The sequence below is a fragment of the Bombus flavifrons genome, chromosome 1, assembly GCF_040668555.2.
Source record: "Bombus flavifrons isolate JBK064 chromosome 1, iyBomFlav1_principal, whole genome shotgun sequence".
NCBI classification, from domain to species: Eukaryota; Metazoa; Arthropoda; class Insecta; order Hymenoptera; family Apidae; genus Bombus; species Bombus flavifrons.
Genome location: NC_138442.1, coordinates 10314804 through 10332783, shown reverse-complemented (window position 1 = coordinate 10332783; position 17980 = coordinate 10314804). Strand labels below are relative to the sequence as shown.

The following is a 17980-nucleotide window of genomic DNA, read 5'->3' as shown; positions in this document are numbered from 1 at the left end:
CGGTCGACTAAAATTCAACAACTTTGAACTACTGGAAAGAGAAACAAATCAGAGACACGTCAGAGTTTGCCGATGATACGCGGATAATACGCATTGTGCTCGAGAATAGAATAAAGATTGGGCGAGAGGGGAATTTTTGCCCCATGTCGCGACTTCGACGCTCGACAAAGGAAATTCTCTCGCGCCCAAGTTTCCCGATCGGAAAAAGAAAAGTGAAAAAGGGAGAGACGCGTGCGCGCGTTGATTCGCGACGAAAGAATTCGCGCAGAAAATACCGCGCGTTTGCCCGATGATTCGGAAAAATTCCAATAACGCGTTAGGGATCCTGACTCATGCGTCCCGAGCTCGTCAATCGAAGCGTTACGAGTGGAAACCAAAGAGCAAACGCGAAACGAGACCCTGTGACAACACGAACACTTTCCTTGTCCTTTCACGAACAGAATTTAAAACCGGAGCGTTTGCCTTGGATTCCCTCGTCGCGTTGGCTGGTTATCGCGTAGCTTTCGGTTGAATTTCAGAGCGCATGCCGGATTCGTTAACCAGTGCGGGCTGGCTTGAATCGTGGCCGCTGCTTGTGAATGAATTCGTTATCTGAGGAAACGGTCGTGGTTCGCCAAGCTGCGTGAATCGTATCGTGTAAAGTCAGCCTGGTTAGGAGCTCGGAAAACGCAATAGAGAATCGAGCCAAAATTACACGATACGTCGATATCGATTCGATAACAAACGTACATTGCGTTTCTAATGGATTTTAGATTCGTGCAGCTGCCACGAAATGGAGAGCGAAAAGAGTACGTCCGTCGTGTCGTCATAGCGAAAGGACAATGACGCGATTGTGAGAAAGCTATTTTTCAAGAGACAAGGAAAATGAATTCTATTTTTGTAGTATTTGTTATAAAGTAATAAGAGAAACGTTTGACGAATCTTAACTCGATGGTTGAGAACAAAGCAATTCTTCCCATGTTTTAGATATTTCTAAGTTGCATCGGTGTCCAACTTTTTTTGTATCAAACAAGAAAACAAATCCTTTTCAAATCGATCCATACGATGAATCGTTATTATAATATAACAAAATGAAATATAGATATAAACGAGAACTGAAGTAGTTGTAAACGTGAAATTTGAACAAAGACGTCTAGACAAAGTATGAAACGCTTGTAATTTTGCGTGCGCTAGTTGTACACGGGTCCGGTAGATATTTTGCGACCCCACGAAAGATGTTTTCGCGAGGAGCACGCGTGTGCGTGCGGAGCGTGCGCGCAGGCCACCGCTGCGTTACTTTACAGGCTGCTCTCTCTCGCGAGCCCGCGGTTCAATGTCGCCAGAAGCAGTCAACAACAATGTGTAACCGCTAAAAATACTCTCTCCCTTTCCTCTCTCGCTCTTTCTTTGCCGGGTGTCCCCGGCGTCCTCCGTTGCTTCTCCGTCCGTTCATGACTTTTCTTCGTCTGCTTGTGTTTCTTTCTTCGTGTCACTGAGAACCGAGAGTCCATCGCCACCATCGTGCCACCCCACTTTGAATAACCGCCGCGCGCAGTAATAGTTTCCTCTTGGGACTTCGCAGCAAGTTCAAGACCTCTTTCTCCTTGTTGTTCGCGTGTTCTCGCTCTTTCTCAAAGTCTTCCTCTCTTCTCGCCGGAAACGTTTTATTCATTCCGCTCCACGTTTTCCTTTTTCCCCCCCTTTTTTCGTCTTTTTCTTCTCCTCTTTTTATCGTTTTCATCGGAAACTACCGCGTTCTTACTGTTTACTAAGTTCTAGGATCTATTTGTTAATAATCAAGAGACATACAAGTATGTGGTTCCTCGAATCACAGAATGTTTGCGCGACAATAGGAAAGAGGTATATATCTGGCAGATAAGAAACGAACGTCAGCGCGACACTATCAATTCGTTTCTACACTGCCGCTATAGTATGATTCACGAGAGTTCGCGAATGAAAATTCCACCTACGCGAGACTCGTTCTATCGTCGTGCTCTAGACGCCTGCTATTATCGTCGATTGATAATAGCTCAGTCGAAAATTTGTGAATCATGTTGCTCTTTGGAAATTGCCCTCATCTTCGTCACCATTCATTAGAATGACAAGACTCTGAAGTGACGATTACGTCATCATACATAATCATCATCGTCCGCTATAGCGTACGACCTTATTGTACGCAAATCAGGGATATTGGTTTCCGTTTTCTCAGTCAACAGGCAACAAGGACGTAATACCGCGAATCGCTTTTTCATCGAGTCTATGAAATCGTTCTTACGAACATGACCGCGGTGGTGGAATCTCGAGAAAATTCGTGAGTCACTTATACTGCCTACGTAGGAACCGGTTCTTTGCACTATGAGAAATTATGACTCGAATGCTTGTGCGACGAATACCGGACGATCTCGCGCGAACTTTACCTTGATCCATTTAATGGGAATTTGATCGTTCGTGAATTGCTCTATTTTAGCTTTCGTCAAATGACGATGCGTAGATCTGCAGCCAGCTTCGAAACAAAGAAACTTCTAATGCCATCATACCGAATATCGCGTTATTAATTCCGTGTTAAAGGTCATGCAAGATTACATTCTCCTCTTTTTCCTCTCTTTCTGGCTGACTTTCGCGCGGATCGCTCTGTTTCCGTTATAATTCTTCAAATGTGCAGTACTATCGATCGGTCGCGCTGGTATTCACGGTTCGTTAAAGGGAGAACCGGGAGTATCGTCAGACAATTTCTCAGCGATTATTGTAAGGAGTGCTTAAGCGAATCTCGAGGCAAAATCCAGTTGAATGAGAGCGCTGCCGGGTTGATCCGTGCCGACGACTCCTCTAAAGTCCCTCTCTCCCTTTCTCTGCTTCTCTCTCTTTGCAGCGTCGTCGAGGCAAGTAGCACGAGGTAACTCGTGGCAAGTTGGTCCGCCGGCTGGCTTAATTGCTAATTAATTCTAATTGATAATTCCCTCGATAGTGTTAGGGAAGTAATCTCAAAGCATGTTTACGCGAAAGTTCCGACGAGCAATCGTCGGATCCTCGTCTGACGTCTCAGACCTCGTTGATCCGCGCGTCACTATCTCTCGTTCCACTGCTCATCTTCTTCTTTGAGCATCACTTTTTCGACGACCCCGGGAAATTAACGGTTTAATTTTCCATATGATAACGCGCATACGTTCCGTGTATGTTATCTGGCAAAGATTTCATCGTTCTGTCGATCGATAAGAGATGTCGTAAACGAAAATTAAAAGTATATCATATTCAGACCTGGGAGGCGCAGTAAACGGCAGGGACACGTTTACGCGATTTATTCGTCGCATTGATAACGCGTCATACGTATCTGGTTTTATTGCTTCCTACTCGATGCCAATTTAACGTTCAATCGCGTAATGGACACAAAATTGCTATCTGTCACGCGAGTTTTAATACCACGATCAGACTCGTGCGGTTGATAGAAAATTTCCACCGAGACGATCTCAAAGAACTCTACTCGAAGAAGCCGATTCCTTTCGTCTATCGTTGGCGAAAAGGAACAACGTAATATTTTATGCAATGAAGATATAATAGCGCAGTTGCGTGTAGCTCGAAGTAAATATTTGTGCACCAGAGTACGTTCGAATCGTGGAAAACACGGAAGCGTCTCGAAAGTCGACAGCGATACGAACCTGATAGCGTCGTGGAATTAATTAACATGAAACGGTGCTTGTCACTCAAACGTTCATTATTATTTTCCATTGTCGTGGATACCGCGTTATATAGCGTTTGCGTGCACGATGCATCATCAATGAATCTCATTTTCTTCTTGTTTGCGCTACCTTCGCAACCTTCTTTCTCCCTGTCTCTCTCTTTCTCTCCTTCTCTCTCGTCACTGCGCGTCTGTTCAGGTTCGAAAGATAGTCGGTCGACAATCGGTAGCAACAACGCGTGACGTTCGGCAACACGTGAAGAAACTGCAACATAGACGTCACACGTGTCACGTGACCTATCTACGTAGAAACAAGATCCGAGGGACGTTCAACGACGACTACGACGACGACGACGATGAGGGCGAGAATAAACGTGGAGAAACGCAACAGGAAAATGATAGCCATGATACGCGCGCAGCTTTTCGTCTCTGAACTAAACGTCAGTGGCTCGTTATCGACGCACGTCATCGGTAGCCGATGATCGGTTGAAACGAGCACGACCAGATAAATCAATATGTCGGTGGGGAATTATTTCGTGATACGCGAACGTGGTCGGTCGATTCAAAGGTTTCGCCGAGGCGGAACGTCGACGTTTCGCTAATGAAATCGATCGTCGTGAATGAAATGCTGCATCGTCGCAACGTCAACCGCCACGTGACTCTTAAACATGTGCCCGTGTACGTTTCTCTGTGGGCGACTGTTGTACGTGCATGCAGGTAAAGTACGTTTATATGGATATATGTCGGACCGTTCGAGGTCGTTCCTCGACAGTGTCGAACGATAACACAACAAAACGTTCGTCGGGTTTTCGTCTTTATGTCAGTCAGCCGGTGATACTCGATTCGCGTGGTTAGCGTTCCGCGAAAGTTTGCGTAGTTACAGTTAAGATCGCGAAGGCGCCTCTTGTTGTTTGGCGAACAGTGATTACGATTAAAATAGGAAAATAGATGTATATAGTAAGTGTCGGGCAACGCTGGCGTGGAAACGGGAGATCGAGATAAAAAGGTGATACGGCAGAAATTAGAGCTCGAGTCGAAACGTAATCGGTTTCACGTAAGTGTATGGATTTGAGCGTGATCGCGATACATTATCGCGAGTTTCACGATATATTGACAGTTCGGTGTCAGCGATGAAACAAAGGGACCGAAAACGGTATCGTCGACGACGTTACGCGAGTCACGAGCGCGAGGCTCTTTGTCGTTCGCACGACGAGGAAGAAAGCTTTCAACGAGTCGCGTGTTCTCACAACTGCCAGTTCAGAGGCCACGAACAAATCTAATTGGCTGATACGAGTATGTTGGTGCGGCAGTTTCTAGAAAACCGAATGTACCAAGCGGTACATATACGGATGACGATGTTACACAGACGGCGGATTTCCGTGCGACGATGTACTTACACACAGCGGAAAGTATAGTGACGCGCGAAGACGTACACGCGGAACGAATCGTCGTCGTTGGCGCGCATCGTGTCCTACACAATCTCTCTGTGTGTCCCTGCGTTCAGACGCTTGGATTATAAGGAATGTCGACGAACGGTGCTATTTCTGCCGCGTCTCTATTCCGTAACAATCAGGGACGTACTGAGCGAAGGCGTTTCTCTACAATGTTCCTCTACGCTAAACCATATCTACGTATCTTGCGCGATTTATCCCGGTTTAATCGGGAGCATATCGTTTGACGCTCGATGTTCGAGCTACTTTTAGAACGACCGTACGCTATTCTTCGCCAGTTATTGTCTCTAATTGAGCCAATATCGCGCTACTCCGTTTTAAGACGTATAATGTCAGGCATATTTTCGGAAGATCGGTTATTGCTTCTTCCAGGCGTGAATTACAGATGACTGGGTTAACGAAACAGGTAGTAGTTCCGTAACATCGCGCGCATTTCATAGTTGAATCGTTAATGACAGCGTGATACACGACGTTCAGTATGCCGAGTATTCGAGCAGCGGAAACGAGAGGTCCACGCGTAACAACGTAACAGTACCGGCGGCATAGAAAATATGATTTTCCGCATAGCGTGGAATTCGTTGCACTCGTATCCGTTCCGTGGCACGCGTGCGCGCGCGCTCGTTTACCGACCGGGCCTGATTCACGGACGCTTGGCATTCGGAATCACATCGTTCGTTGTATACCGATGACCATCCAAGTGCATTAAAGTTCGCCGCGCGATAACGTAACAGAAGCAGCAGGGGCAATGAATTTTTCAAGAGACCAAACGAGGCATATGCTCGTCTCACGTGACAGCCTATATCGGTAGAATCCCAGCGACCTGTGCTACATAATTTTCCGTGTACACGATGCACGGACCGATGTTGTGTCACGTTACGCTGTTCTCGCTCCACCCCGTGCGTTCTCGTACGCACGCACGCACACACATGCACAAATGTAGCGTGCGTATACATTGGGCTTTTATCGCGCACGCATACAGAGAAGCGGACCAGTACAGCGCCACCCCGAATACCGGATGTGACGACACTCGCGCACTTGGCCCGACGCACTCTTGAGATGTCTCCCTTCCTCCCTCCGCCTCTCTGCTCTATTTCTCTCTTTCTCTCCGTCTCTATCCCTCGATTTCTTCTTCCCTTGCCCGTCACCGCCGTTCTCCTCGCCCTCCCCCCTGCCCCTCTCTTCGCCGTGGCCGTACACTGCTCGGTACGCGAGACTCCCTGCTCCCCCAGTACCCCCACCCCACCCGTTGCCTCCCCTCCTTAACAGGGCGCTATTTACCCTCGCAGTTCCGGCGACGGCCGAGCGTGGCGCTGTTCGTTCTTGCGTCGCATCTTGTTCGGTGTGTTGTGTCGACGTGCACGGCGTCGGACTCACGCTAGCGCGCACAGTCCCACGCGGATCTTCGCGCGTGCCTGCTGCTACGAGTGTCATCGCGAATCGCGGTGTTTATCCGATTTCGCGATGTCTTTCTTCCGCCGCCAACCACGACGTCGACAACAAAATACCGATGTCGCAGCCACGTTCCTGATTTCACGCGTACGATCGTCGTACGACGCGCGATCACGCAACTCCGTAATCCTCGGAGATGATGCCATCGCTGTCGCAGCGCGTGTGTCAACGAATCTCGCCGTCAAGAGGAAAAGGAAAAAAGACGAGACGGGAGAGCACGACGAACGAAGAGAGAGAAAACAACATACTCGCGGCCATTTTAACTGCGCCGTACGCTAACCCGGGCCACCCAGTGTGTAGTATACGAGAGCCAGAGAACCGCCGCCACCGCCGCCGCTCTCTCCTTAGGCTTAAACTGCGTCTCTCGCGTGTGCGCTTTGCTTCTGCGCACGCGAGTCAGTACATGTTTTCTCACACATACACGGACGACAGCTTCGCGACGCTCGTGCGTTACGCGCACTTTCTCGTACACGACCGAGTTGCTTGTCGCGTTCGGGACGTCTTTCGTCACGATCCAGAGCCGAGTCGCAGAAAATTGACAGTGACGGGGGACACGCACAGCGGAGGATCGTCGATACAGTGACACACCAACGAGAGGCGACACGCGAACGGAACGTGTCCGCTCGACCGGTATGTTTGCTCGTTTCACGACCACGAGAGAAGCGCGCCAATCGACGAATCGGTGAGAATCGACAGTATTTTGTATGGTCGTATTGTATCTCGCATCGACGTATTGTGCGCGATGAACATGGAACGAACGCGATATCGCGGAATCCCCCGTGGGAATAAACGCGAGGACGATAACAAAGGAATGATCAATCGCAGTATACGAGGAATTTGTTCAGCCGGTAACAAAGAATTTGACAGCGACCGGGGTTACCGTATGATAACCCGTGCGGAAGAATCGAGACGCGATGGAATAATTGGAAGTGCGCGAAGCCATCGAGGAAAGGAATACGTGTCGAGGTGAAGGATCGTCGTAAACAGACCGATCGAGAGATGACGAGAGACCGAGCGAAAGTACAGGCAGCATTCGTTACGGCGTGGCGGCCTCGTGAATTCCTGCCGCGGGACGACAACAATACAAAGGAGGAAAAGAACCAAAAACGTAAGTCATACGTATGGAAAGAGGTTAAAGACGCGCTAAAAGTGGGGATGAGGAAAGTTCGACGTCCGAGGGCAGTAGCGGGACACACAGAAAGAAAGAAAAGTTATCGTGTGCGCGACGTAGGTACGAATGAAGAACCGCGTGACTCGGAATCTGCGCAGTAAATCGCGTTCACGTGAACGCGGACCCGAAGGCGCCGCGAAATTCCCTGGCGCCCAACAACGCAACCATTCGTCACGAGGAGGTGGAAACCTTTGAAACTCGATCGTGTATCACGAATATAACCGACTGTTTCGTTCCTCTCGTTTCATACTTTTTTTCCTTTTGTTTACTCTGTTTGTACTCTTTGACTTTCGTCTTCCGATATATACCTTGCTCTCGGTTTCGCTGGCTTATTCCATTCGTCTCTTAGCTTTCGTTCGTCGACCAAGCACCGAAGCCCCTTCTGCGAAAGACGTGGGCGACATGGTGGCTTACGTAATGCTCCGAGCGATAAGACGGATAACGCCGCGGCGGCTCCGAGCGCGCCACCGAAGCGGCGCCTCTATTTTCGAACGCGCGAGTCACACTGGTTACCGCCTAACCGTACGCGTCGTGACACACCCGAAAAAGTCTCTCCAGGCTGATAAAAACGTCATTCTTCTCGCATCGTCCATGATGACCGTGTTTCATGCGTTACTGCTCTATTCGCGGTATTTAAACACACGTTTAATCAAGATCGCCAACTTGTTATTTTTTGATCTATTGAACCCATCGCAAGTCATCGATTACGTTCCTAAGAAAATTCAATAGTCCAGCTCTATGAAAGCAGATTGGTGCTTATAAAAGGGCAAAGGGAACATGTACGACGTTCGAAATTCTCTCCACGCGTCTGTAGTGTGCGTGGCACCGCCTACGGAGACCGTCTGCTCGAGTCGTCGCCTTCCGATCGATCGTCAACGGTTCACCAAGGTGAAACGATCCGAGTGACGAGCGGTGAGAGTTCCTTTGATCAGTGACCCCTGATTCTTCAAGGATACGTCGTTACCGTGATATCAAGGTCATTTACTAAGATGGACAAAATCGTGTTCTTTCTTCCTACATATATACCCGTTCGACTTTTGCTTTCGAGTCGTTCGAACGATCGAATTGGCAATAGAGAGAACTATATCGCCAAGGTTGTGCCATCGAGGGCCACGTGGTACCGGACGTCCAAAATCTCCATAGCGCGAACCGTGATAACGTACCGAGAGGAACAACGTGACTCATCGGCCTACGTATGCGAAACTAAACCATCCTGCACGATATTAAAATGATGCAACGTTTTGCAATTCACGCGTTAGCTCGAACGGGACGCTTCGCTTCTCGTGCGTTATAGAAAGCTATCACAGACCGAGGCTTGGCTCTCGTGATGATTCCTGGCGTATATCTCGAAACCACCGTCCTCGTCCCCGACTGTATCGTTTTTATCTGAATTGGAGATTCGCGCGACTCTACACTCTGTGTCTTTCTCTCTGTGTGTATATATTTTACCGCGCATGTGTGTATGTGTGTACGCGTCAAAGGACGATCGAGAGGAAAATATTGGAGAATAGCTTACTGCCAAATTGATACAGCGTATTCCGAAGCTTAAACAGATGGAAAACGTTCGTATAAAGTTCATATCGTATGTAAATAATTTATTATAGAATTCATTACGCGAATTCTTTTGTCCCGCCGCTCTGTTGATAATAGAATTATTGCTTTAATATATTGCTATGGAAATAACAATTGCTTTCTTATTATTATTATTACTGGTTAATGGTTAAGAATTCTCTTAATCGGTTAATCCGTTGCTATTATCAGGTAACTACTTAGACGATGTACGAAAGTAAAAACTATCGTACAACATTACTCTATAGGCAACTCTAGATAAATTTCTAGCACAGGTTCGTACAAAACTTTTCCATCTGTTTAACTTCTACAATGTATTGTAACAATTTCATGCCAAACTATTAAGGCGCGTTATATATTAGGAAATCATATTGATCGAGCACACATAATTGGAAGGTACAGGAAAATCGTAAAAACTGTGTACTTTCAATTTATCTTAGAATTTATTGTTACTAGTGCCGATTCTCTTGCGACGAATAAACTTACGAAAGCGAGTCGGTTAGTTCTCGTGAATCGAACATTAATCGTGCGTTCATATGAATGGAATTGCGAAATGGAAAGTGAAATTAATCGATTTGTCTATCGAGAGACTCGCGTATGCGCTCTTCGATCTGTGCAATCTATCGATAATAATCGATCGTAACGACGTAAGAAAAGGCTTGTTTTTCACCGAGACGCGGGCAAACGACGGCAATTGGCGTATCAAAAAGTTTGCTTCGCCAACGTTGGAAGAGGGGCGACGACCGGTGGTGGGGAGATCTCACTTCGCATGGTGGACGAGCAAGATGGCGGCCCGGGTTAGAGACACGTGAGAATCGCGTTGCCGCGTCACGGATCCCCCAAAAATACTCGCATACGTATCGATATCGATACGAACGATTTCCCTTCGACCAACGTGAACCCATCGACCTCGTCTCCCGATCGATCGTCGACTACGAACTCGACTCGAGCTCCTTCAACCGAGGATTATGCACCGTCCGCGTTTTCTTCGGTCGTTTCAACCTTCTCATCCAACGACGTCGTGCGTGATTCAGGATTTGAAACGAATCCATGATACCAGAGACCCACAAGGTAAGCTAATTGATGATAGAATTTCTTTCTCGTCGCCGTGGAACCGTCGTCGATCATTTCGTGGAGATCTTTACCACTTGGACCTTTTGATTAACCGGCTTAATGGGGTCTGAGGCAGTTCGGTTATACGATGACTTGAGAAGAAATTGCCTAAACTGTATCTGTAGTTCCGTTCGATGAACTTGTAATTGTGCCATCTACTAATCTCTTATTTTTCCTTTGAACGGTTATAGATTGAGTGGTTTTGCTTTTAAATCGCGTCGATCTCGTATACAATGAAATTGACTTGTTAGATATAATATAGGTTTTATAATTTTAACGCCAGGGACGTCGAGAATATGCACGCGTACATCGAGAGAAACGTTGCGCAAGTAATTACTACGTAGAAAAAAGGTACGTGACCCGTTTCTCGAGCGTTAATTTATGAATGAATTTTTACCCGCTAGCTTTTTGTTTAAAGATATTTTAATTGCACGACGATTGATCGAGTTGTTGATATTCACGCTCTGAGATTCTACCTTTTTGTAAATTTAATTAATACATACGGAGGTGAAAGGATAGTAAACGATCCGGACGTTTATACGTATGAAACGAGGACTAACTTGGTGTCATTAAATTCTTCCAATGAGAAATATTCCACTTAAAGGTCATTGTTCATACGAAAAAGTGTTTAGTTATGCTACGAACTCCCGTCGACGACCATTTGTCGGAGGAAAGAAGAAACTAGGTAATATCGGTCGGCGAAGCAATAACGCGTTGCCTAGTTCCATATGCAATGTCTAAGAAACAGCTTCTAGTACTCGTAATTACCAGTTTACCACTTGGCCGTTCCGTTGCAAGTATTTGCATTTTCCTGTAATTAGAACTCTCATCCCGGTAGTATGTTGCTTGCCATCAGCTAAAGTAGTAAACGAATGTCAGTGTCCGCTGCATCCGTTTCCTTCCGCAAGGGATTCTTCCTGTCTATAAATCGCATTTTATCTGCGTTCGCTCTTCCTTTTTCCTAAAACGGTTCGCTCGATCATCATTTACTTTTTCGCTGTCCTTTTTAACGTATTAATTTCTTTTTTCCCTTCTACCGTCACGAACGCTCGCGCAAATAAAATTACGGGCATTCGTTATGGGGCAGCATGTCTGGTATTCACGGTTCGACCTGTCGCGACCAGTCGAGGGTTTCAAGGAAACTGGTACAACTACTTTATCGGCCGAGGAAGATCGACGCAACTGCCTGCACTGATTTTCATTTCAATGCGTGGCAAGATTGTTTGTTCGGGACGTTGAAGAACGCGTCGACGGAAAGTTAAAGATACCTGGGCCGGTCGTGCTCGAACCAACCTGTCTGCGAACTTTCTAACAAGGGAAGGGGGTCATCGCACCTTTTCTCCTTCTCTTCGTCTTCTTTATCCGTTTCTCAAATTTTGTTCGCTTTCTTTCTCAAACGTTTCAACGTTTCACGCGAAAAAGCATCGACAGAGATGATGCACGACGGTTGGTGAAAGCGTGTCGACGGTGGATGCAAAAATGGGTAACGATATTACGTGCTTAAGGGCGAATGCAGAAGGGGTGTGCCCGAGAGCGATGGCTGTCGGAAGCTGTAATGGAGATTGATGGCTGCCGCCGCGGAAAAGTCGATGTTGCGAAAGTAAATTAGTACGCGAAAAGCTAGATCGAGCCTAAAATATTGAAATCTGTGATAGAATAGTTATCGTGTCTCCTTCTTTGTCCTGGTCTCTCTCTCTCTCTCTCTCTCATTCGTTCGTTCGTTCGCTTTCTCTCTCTCTCTCTCTCTCGCTCGCTCGCTCTCGCGTCCCCATTCTAATTCGGCTGGCGACGTCCGCTCCGTTATCGAACCCTCGGGTTTGTACGAAACAATTCCAGCTTCTACGTCGATAACGCGTTTCGAATTGCGGACCGAAACAATCGAGGTACTCGTCGTGAACCGGGGGAAGAACGAACAGGAGCGTTTAACTAATTGACGAGAGAATTCGGTAGGTACTTACTGCTATGGATACACGCAGAGATTTCTCTTTACACGTCGGTAGATACGTGCGGTCACGATTTTGATAAAATATTTTGATAAAAGTGAAATCACGTGGATGATTGAAAAGGTACATTCTTCCGTCGCACGTTATATCGCTTGACAAAGAAATTACAATAATTCGTGTCCGAGGAAACGCTAAATGTCGATAATAGGCGCGCGTTAATAGCTATCGGCGGCGATAAACAACAAAGGCTGAAAGCGACAAACAGGCTAAAAGCGTGCAAGGTGTGGAACGCAGTCAGGTGGGCGAATCGCATTTGGCTGCTACCATAATTATACTTTCACGTTGCGCCATTGTTTTGTGCGGTCGCGTGGGCAGCTTCTCCGTACGCGAGCATGCGTTAAGGGTTGATTTTTCCACGAGTTATTGTCAAGTGATACGCCGTAGAGGCACTTTATTTCGTGACAAACGTCATCTAGTTCGACGCTGAGAGAGAGAGAGAGAGAGAGAGAGAGAGAGAGAGAGAGAGAGAGAGGGAGAAATAAAACACAAGGAAGAATTTATTTAGGAAGGCACGTACGAGGAATTTTTTGCGCGAGACCGCGACCACTTGAGACAATTATTCTCGTCTTGTGAATAAAATCGAGAATGAAATAAAGAAAAAAATCGTATTTCGAAGCGGCGTCCCAACAAAACGCCTACATGACGTAGGTAAAACGGAGCGTACTCGTTTATGGCTCACGTGTCTCGATCTTAATGAGGCTGCTTTGCGTTTCTTCGCGGTTGAAACACGCGTGTACGCGTCCCACTCCTTCCGCGTGTAGGCGCCGCAGATCTTTCATCGGCTCGTTACGATTTATAATTTGTCAGAAACGGCGATACGATCGCTCGGTCATCGAACCGTTTAAGGGATCCGCACGACCGCTAATAAATAAATCGTGGCACCTCAATGGCGACCGGAGTTTCCATCGTATATCAAGATCGCGTCACTACCAGGATTTTTCGATGATTCATCGGTTCCCCGAGAACCAATCATCTACGATCTACAAATTACCATCATTTTCTCGTATCTTCTTATTTGTTTCTTCAAATTACCGTGTGGATGGCGCGTTATCGGTGTCTGGAGGCAGCTTGTTCCTCGTTTCACAGGCACGATTAGCAGCAAAGTAAATATTGTCGGCGGCAGCTACGTTTCCTCGCGTCTTTGTCGTCGATGTCGGCGCAGAGACACAGTAAGTTCGAAGGAAACCCAACGAGGGTGCAGGTGGCTCGTATGTCAAGAAGATGAAGTCTCTCGTCTTGGAACAATGGGCTATGACGTGCGCGCCAGGAAGCATACATGTCTTGCTTCCGGTGACTCGCCGTCTAATTGATTCTCAACCCTCTTGTTCGGTTAACGTCGTCTATCGAGTCTCAAGCTTTGCCGCCGCGTTCTCTTGGCCCCGTCGTCTTTGTGCGTCGTCGTCGTGTTACGTCGGCATCTAGGTGAGGACACAACGGCGAACTGCGGCGCCGCCTCGCACACGCGTTCACCCGCCGCCCGTGTGTGTCGTTTTCGTTCGACGTCGACCAAACGATCCACGAAAAGTCGTAAAACACAGGTACTCTCTTCGCAGGCAAATTCTAATGCAGATATAGAGAACCGAGAGGGGGAGCAGAAACCCCGGACCTTCCTCCTTTCACGACCGATTTAAGATACGCCGACGTTTCGTAGCGCCGGTGACGACGTTTTCTTTGAACTTGGACCGCCCGTGAAATATTCACCTTCGGTGTAATATTCAACGGCGTGTCGTAAATTTCGCGTGCGCCGCCGCAAAAATTGGCCGACACAACCAGCGTCCTTGCACGAAGTCCTTGTGCTCGCTCGTTCTAAAAGCGACCCCGTGCGTCGTTCGTGCCTCCTAAAAGGAAAGAGCACGAAAAAAAGGAGGAATACCGATCGGAAAGGTCACATCGTCTCGTTATTGCGGCGAATTAATCTTCGACCGAAATAGCGTACCATTCCACGATTACGCCATTCTAGTTTCGCTTCTAAATATACGTTTTACATCGTTCCCTGGTTACAGTCGCTGATAATTCTCAGAAAACTACATTCTCGCAGAAAACTGAATTATTATTCGAATTATCGAGCTTCTTTGAGCGTTACAAACGTGTACCTATAACGCAGGGTCGTGTCGCGATATCTTGAAAGATGAATAAAATCTGGTGCTTGACAAAGATCGTTTCAATCATCCACATCCGATTCATTCGGTATATCTACCACCGAAAGAGTTGCTCCAACGAAACTTCAAATTACGTCGCCATTGTACATTTCAAATTTTTCAACATCCCAAATTCGTTGCGCAAGCACCTAGAAAATGAAGCGACAAGGATGAAGAACGCAAGAATATGAGAAATTTGACCGATAAGCACGAGTCGGAGACAAACTAACGGGGTAGGCGTGTACAGGCGATCACAGAGTCTGCCGGCAGACTCACGGGGGTTTGTTTTGGTGTGCGACTATCGAAAAGAGTGCGTGGTCCGCTCCCGCAGTCCGTGCCAGGCACGCAACTGCACGCACATACAGTATCATGTCCGCGCGACCGGCTACACACGCGTGGATGCAAAATGCGATGCGTGCACGCAGCCCGCCTCCATGGCCTGTACGAAAGATAGAGTACCGATAGCGGCGATTCGCCATGGCCAGCCGTGATTTAGGGGTCGCTATGGCGCCGCAATTCAGAAACAAGGGTTCGTTGAACCCTTTCGCAACCCTCGTCCGCGATCGTTACTCTAAAAGCTCTGTCAGCGTGATTACGAAAATGTAGGATGGTGTACAGGGTGGGGCGTGCGAGATCGAGTTTTTCTTTCTCATGTCGACGACTTTTCACTCGAAGATTCATAATGATCGCTTCGCGAGAATGCAGTCGCGATCTATGCAGAGACGAGAGAATTTTGTACGAGCGTTTCAGTAACGTTACATTATGCGAAGATGTACACAAAAAAGTGGTCGTGCTTAGGTAAAAATTGTCGAAAAATTACATATACCTATATTGTGGGAAGCTGAAAAAATTTGCAAATTTTTTCTTCAATAATTCGCTACGATCGAAATTACGTGCGAGGTCGAGATGGATCGAACGAAATCCGGCAGTCGTGTAGACGAATGGATCAAGCAGAGTCTCTTCTCTGCTATCCAATCGCTAGTCTTCTCTTGATTTCTTTACATCTCTGCACGGACCTCTCTACGCACGTGTGAAAATAAAACGTGCTCGAAATAAATTTATTACGAATTCGAAAAAGTTGGGAAAGCGCGTAAGAAAGAGAGTCGCTCGTCTACATCGAACCTTTACCGAACGAAATCTTTAACAGACGCGTTGCTCATGGCGGAGGAACGATGGTTCCGATTGAAATCACCAGCTCGAAAAATTTATACGATAAACGCGCCGCGATGTGCGTAACGGACAGCGCGGCGGGTCGCCGTCAAGTGGCAGATTGTAAACATCCGGTAGCCGATGCAAATCCGCCTGCAGTGTGACGACTGTAGGCGAAACAGCTCTACAGAGAGAGAGAAAGCAGCATACCGTATACGTCATTGTCCGATTGCGTGCGACTATGTATTCAGGTTCTGTTGCGATCCTCCGATTCATACGGAATACGCTGGCAGCGTATTTTCCCCGGCAAAGACTGAGATACATCTACGTCTTCTACGACGGCTTCTTTTGTACCAAGTTATTTTAAGAGCGCAGAATTTTGCACGCTCGCTCGAGTATGGCAACCGCGTCCGCGGATAAAGACAAATAAGGGAAATAACTCGTACGGCGCTTAGAGATTCGTTAGAGCTACAACTTTGTTCGACGAGTCTTCTTCGAGATCGTTTCATCGAATGATCTTTCTGTTATTATAAGTACCTACTCTTTGTTAGAGATATACACAGTTGCACGATCGAGTAGCCAGCCAGTAGTCGCGCCCGAGTAAATGGAATGAACGATGGCGCCGTAAACTCGTTGAGAAACTGGACGATTCTACGAAGTCTGGTCGAAAATATCTGCTCGGCTGACTAGACGATATTATAAAGGCTGGCGTTTCCTCGTTGCTGTCTTTGGTTTTTCATCTTGTCATATAGTTGCTTCACTTTATCGGGTTTACTCGGTTTGCTTTTTGACTTTTCCAACGTTTCAGTTGGTACGTCGATTTTATAGAAAAATTGGCCCATCGATAGTATATCATATTCTAACATAATACAAGTGAGGATTGTTGAAATTAAAATTAGATAAATATTTTTCTATTAACCCCGACAAAAATGATCTCGATGGTATCTTTGGCCAACTGTATTTCGTAATTTACAAACGTTAGACGTTGTTAGCCGGTTTTAGAATGTAGATTAAATATGAAACCGAACGGCAAGATGGCGTGGAGAAACAACACGTACCTACTTCTCGTCATACTCCACAAATAATCGACACAAATCACTCTGTCCTTGGCACGGTTATCTACGATATTTCGTACTGGTTTTCCGTTTCTCCATTAGAAACAACGTGGTATTTACGAAAGGAAGTCGGCAAGAAGGCCGTAAACTCGGTTTCCAGGCTGCAGCGCGTGTTCGTGCGTTCATAACGTCTGCGTATCAATGGCGGCTCTGACTTTACCGTTTACCTTACCGACCGTTCCTCCTCCTCGCACTTTAACGACTCTCTACGGTTCTCGAAATTATTTTCTTCTGCCGTGTCGGTGCCAAAACGAAACCAAACGAAACGAAACACGACGTTGAACGATTACACGCGAGATATCGAGAAATTGGGATACACGTATACCGTCGATCGGACAGCTCTCGAAGGAGAAACACGAACCGTCCCGTGAAATGTCGCGTGTTCTTGCCTCGACAGTCGGATGCCACCTTAATCGATCGCGTTCGCAGAGACGCTTTCAGCGCATAATGAGAAAGCTGCCGGCGTGGATGCGCCATTGATTTTCAACCGGAAACTAACTTCCACGGGTAGAAGCAACAAGTAATTACTTTAAAGAAATTGAATTACACGGACTATATAGTGCGAAGCGCGCGCGTCTCCTCGCGTAAGTACACTCACTGTAATCGAATCATCGAACATTTTCGTGTAATCAAGATTGTTTGCGCCGCGGCTGTCTCCCGTGGAAATTTTTTCTTCTCTTTCCCTCTCTCTCTTTCTCTCTCTTTCTCTCTCTTTCTCTTTCTCTCCCCTTGTCCCACTTCGTTCTTAGTATTTCACAGAGTTTTTCCAGTTCGCAACCGCGAGAAAGGGAACGTTGATTATCGGCTCTCTCTCTCTCTCTCTCTCTCTCTCTCTCTCTCTCCCCCTCCCTCTCCCCTCTCCTCTTCTCCCTCTCCCTCTCCGTACTACGACATCGTACAGAGAAAATGAGGACCTCTCGCGGTGCCACGGCATTCATACCCTATCGGGGACGTGAGAGGGTAAAAGACGGTTTTCACAGGCCCGAAAGACGATCGTTCGTAATGTTGTTCCCCGAATGCACACGGAACCCCTTACCCACCTTCTACCCTTTGAACTTTTGAGAGACCACTCGACACTTGGAAAGATGCCTCTAAGCGTTCAATGAGGCCAATACCACGAGGGTGCGGCTCTTAACAAGGTTATGGGACTCTCCTCTTCTCTCTCTTCCT

The 17980-nt window shown here is 47.1% G+C and overlaps 1 protein-coding gene across 10 annotated transcripts in view; it reads left to right on the top strand.

The window, feature by feature from the left end:
• LOC138186321 (serine/threonine-protein phosphatase 4 regulatory subunit 1) overlaps window positions 1-17980 on the top strand; it is a 148221-nt gene that overhangs the window by 44629 nt on the left and 85612 nt on the right. For 2 of the 10 annotated variants that reach the window (XM_069126183.1, XM_069126137.1), the window contains exon 1: window positions 9950-10363. The exons of 6 other annotated variants lie outside the window; for them this stretch is intronic. Coding sequence is in view for 2 of the 4 variants with exons in the window: in XM_069126137.1 (XP_068982238.1) it covers window positions 10261-10363 (103 nt within the window). In the remaining 2 variants the exon portion in view is untranslated. Of the gene's footprint in view, window positions 1-4448; window positions 7661-9949; window positions 10364-17980 lie in introns of those variants that run through there. 2 more of the 10 variants (XM_069126129.1, XM_069126174.1) reach the window with 2 other exon arrangements.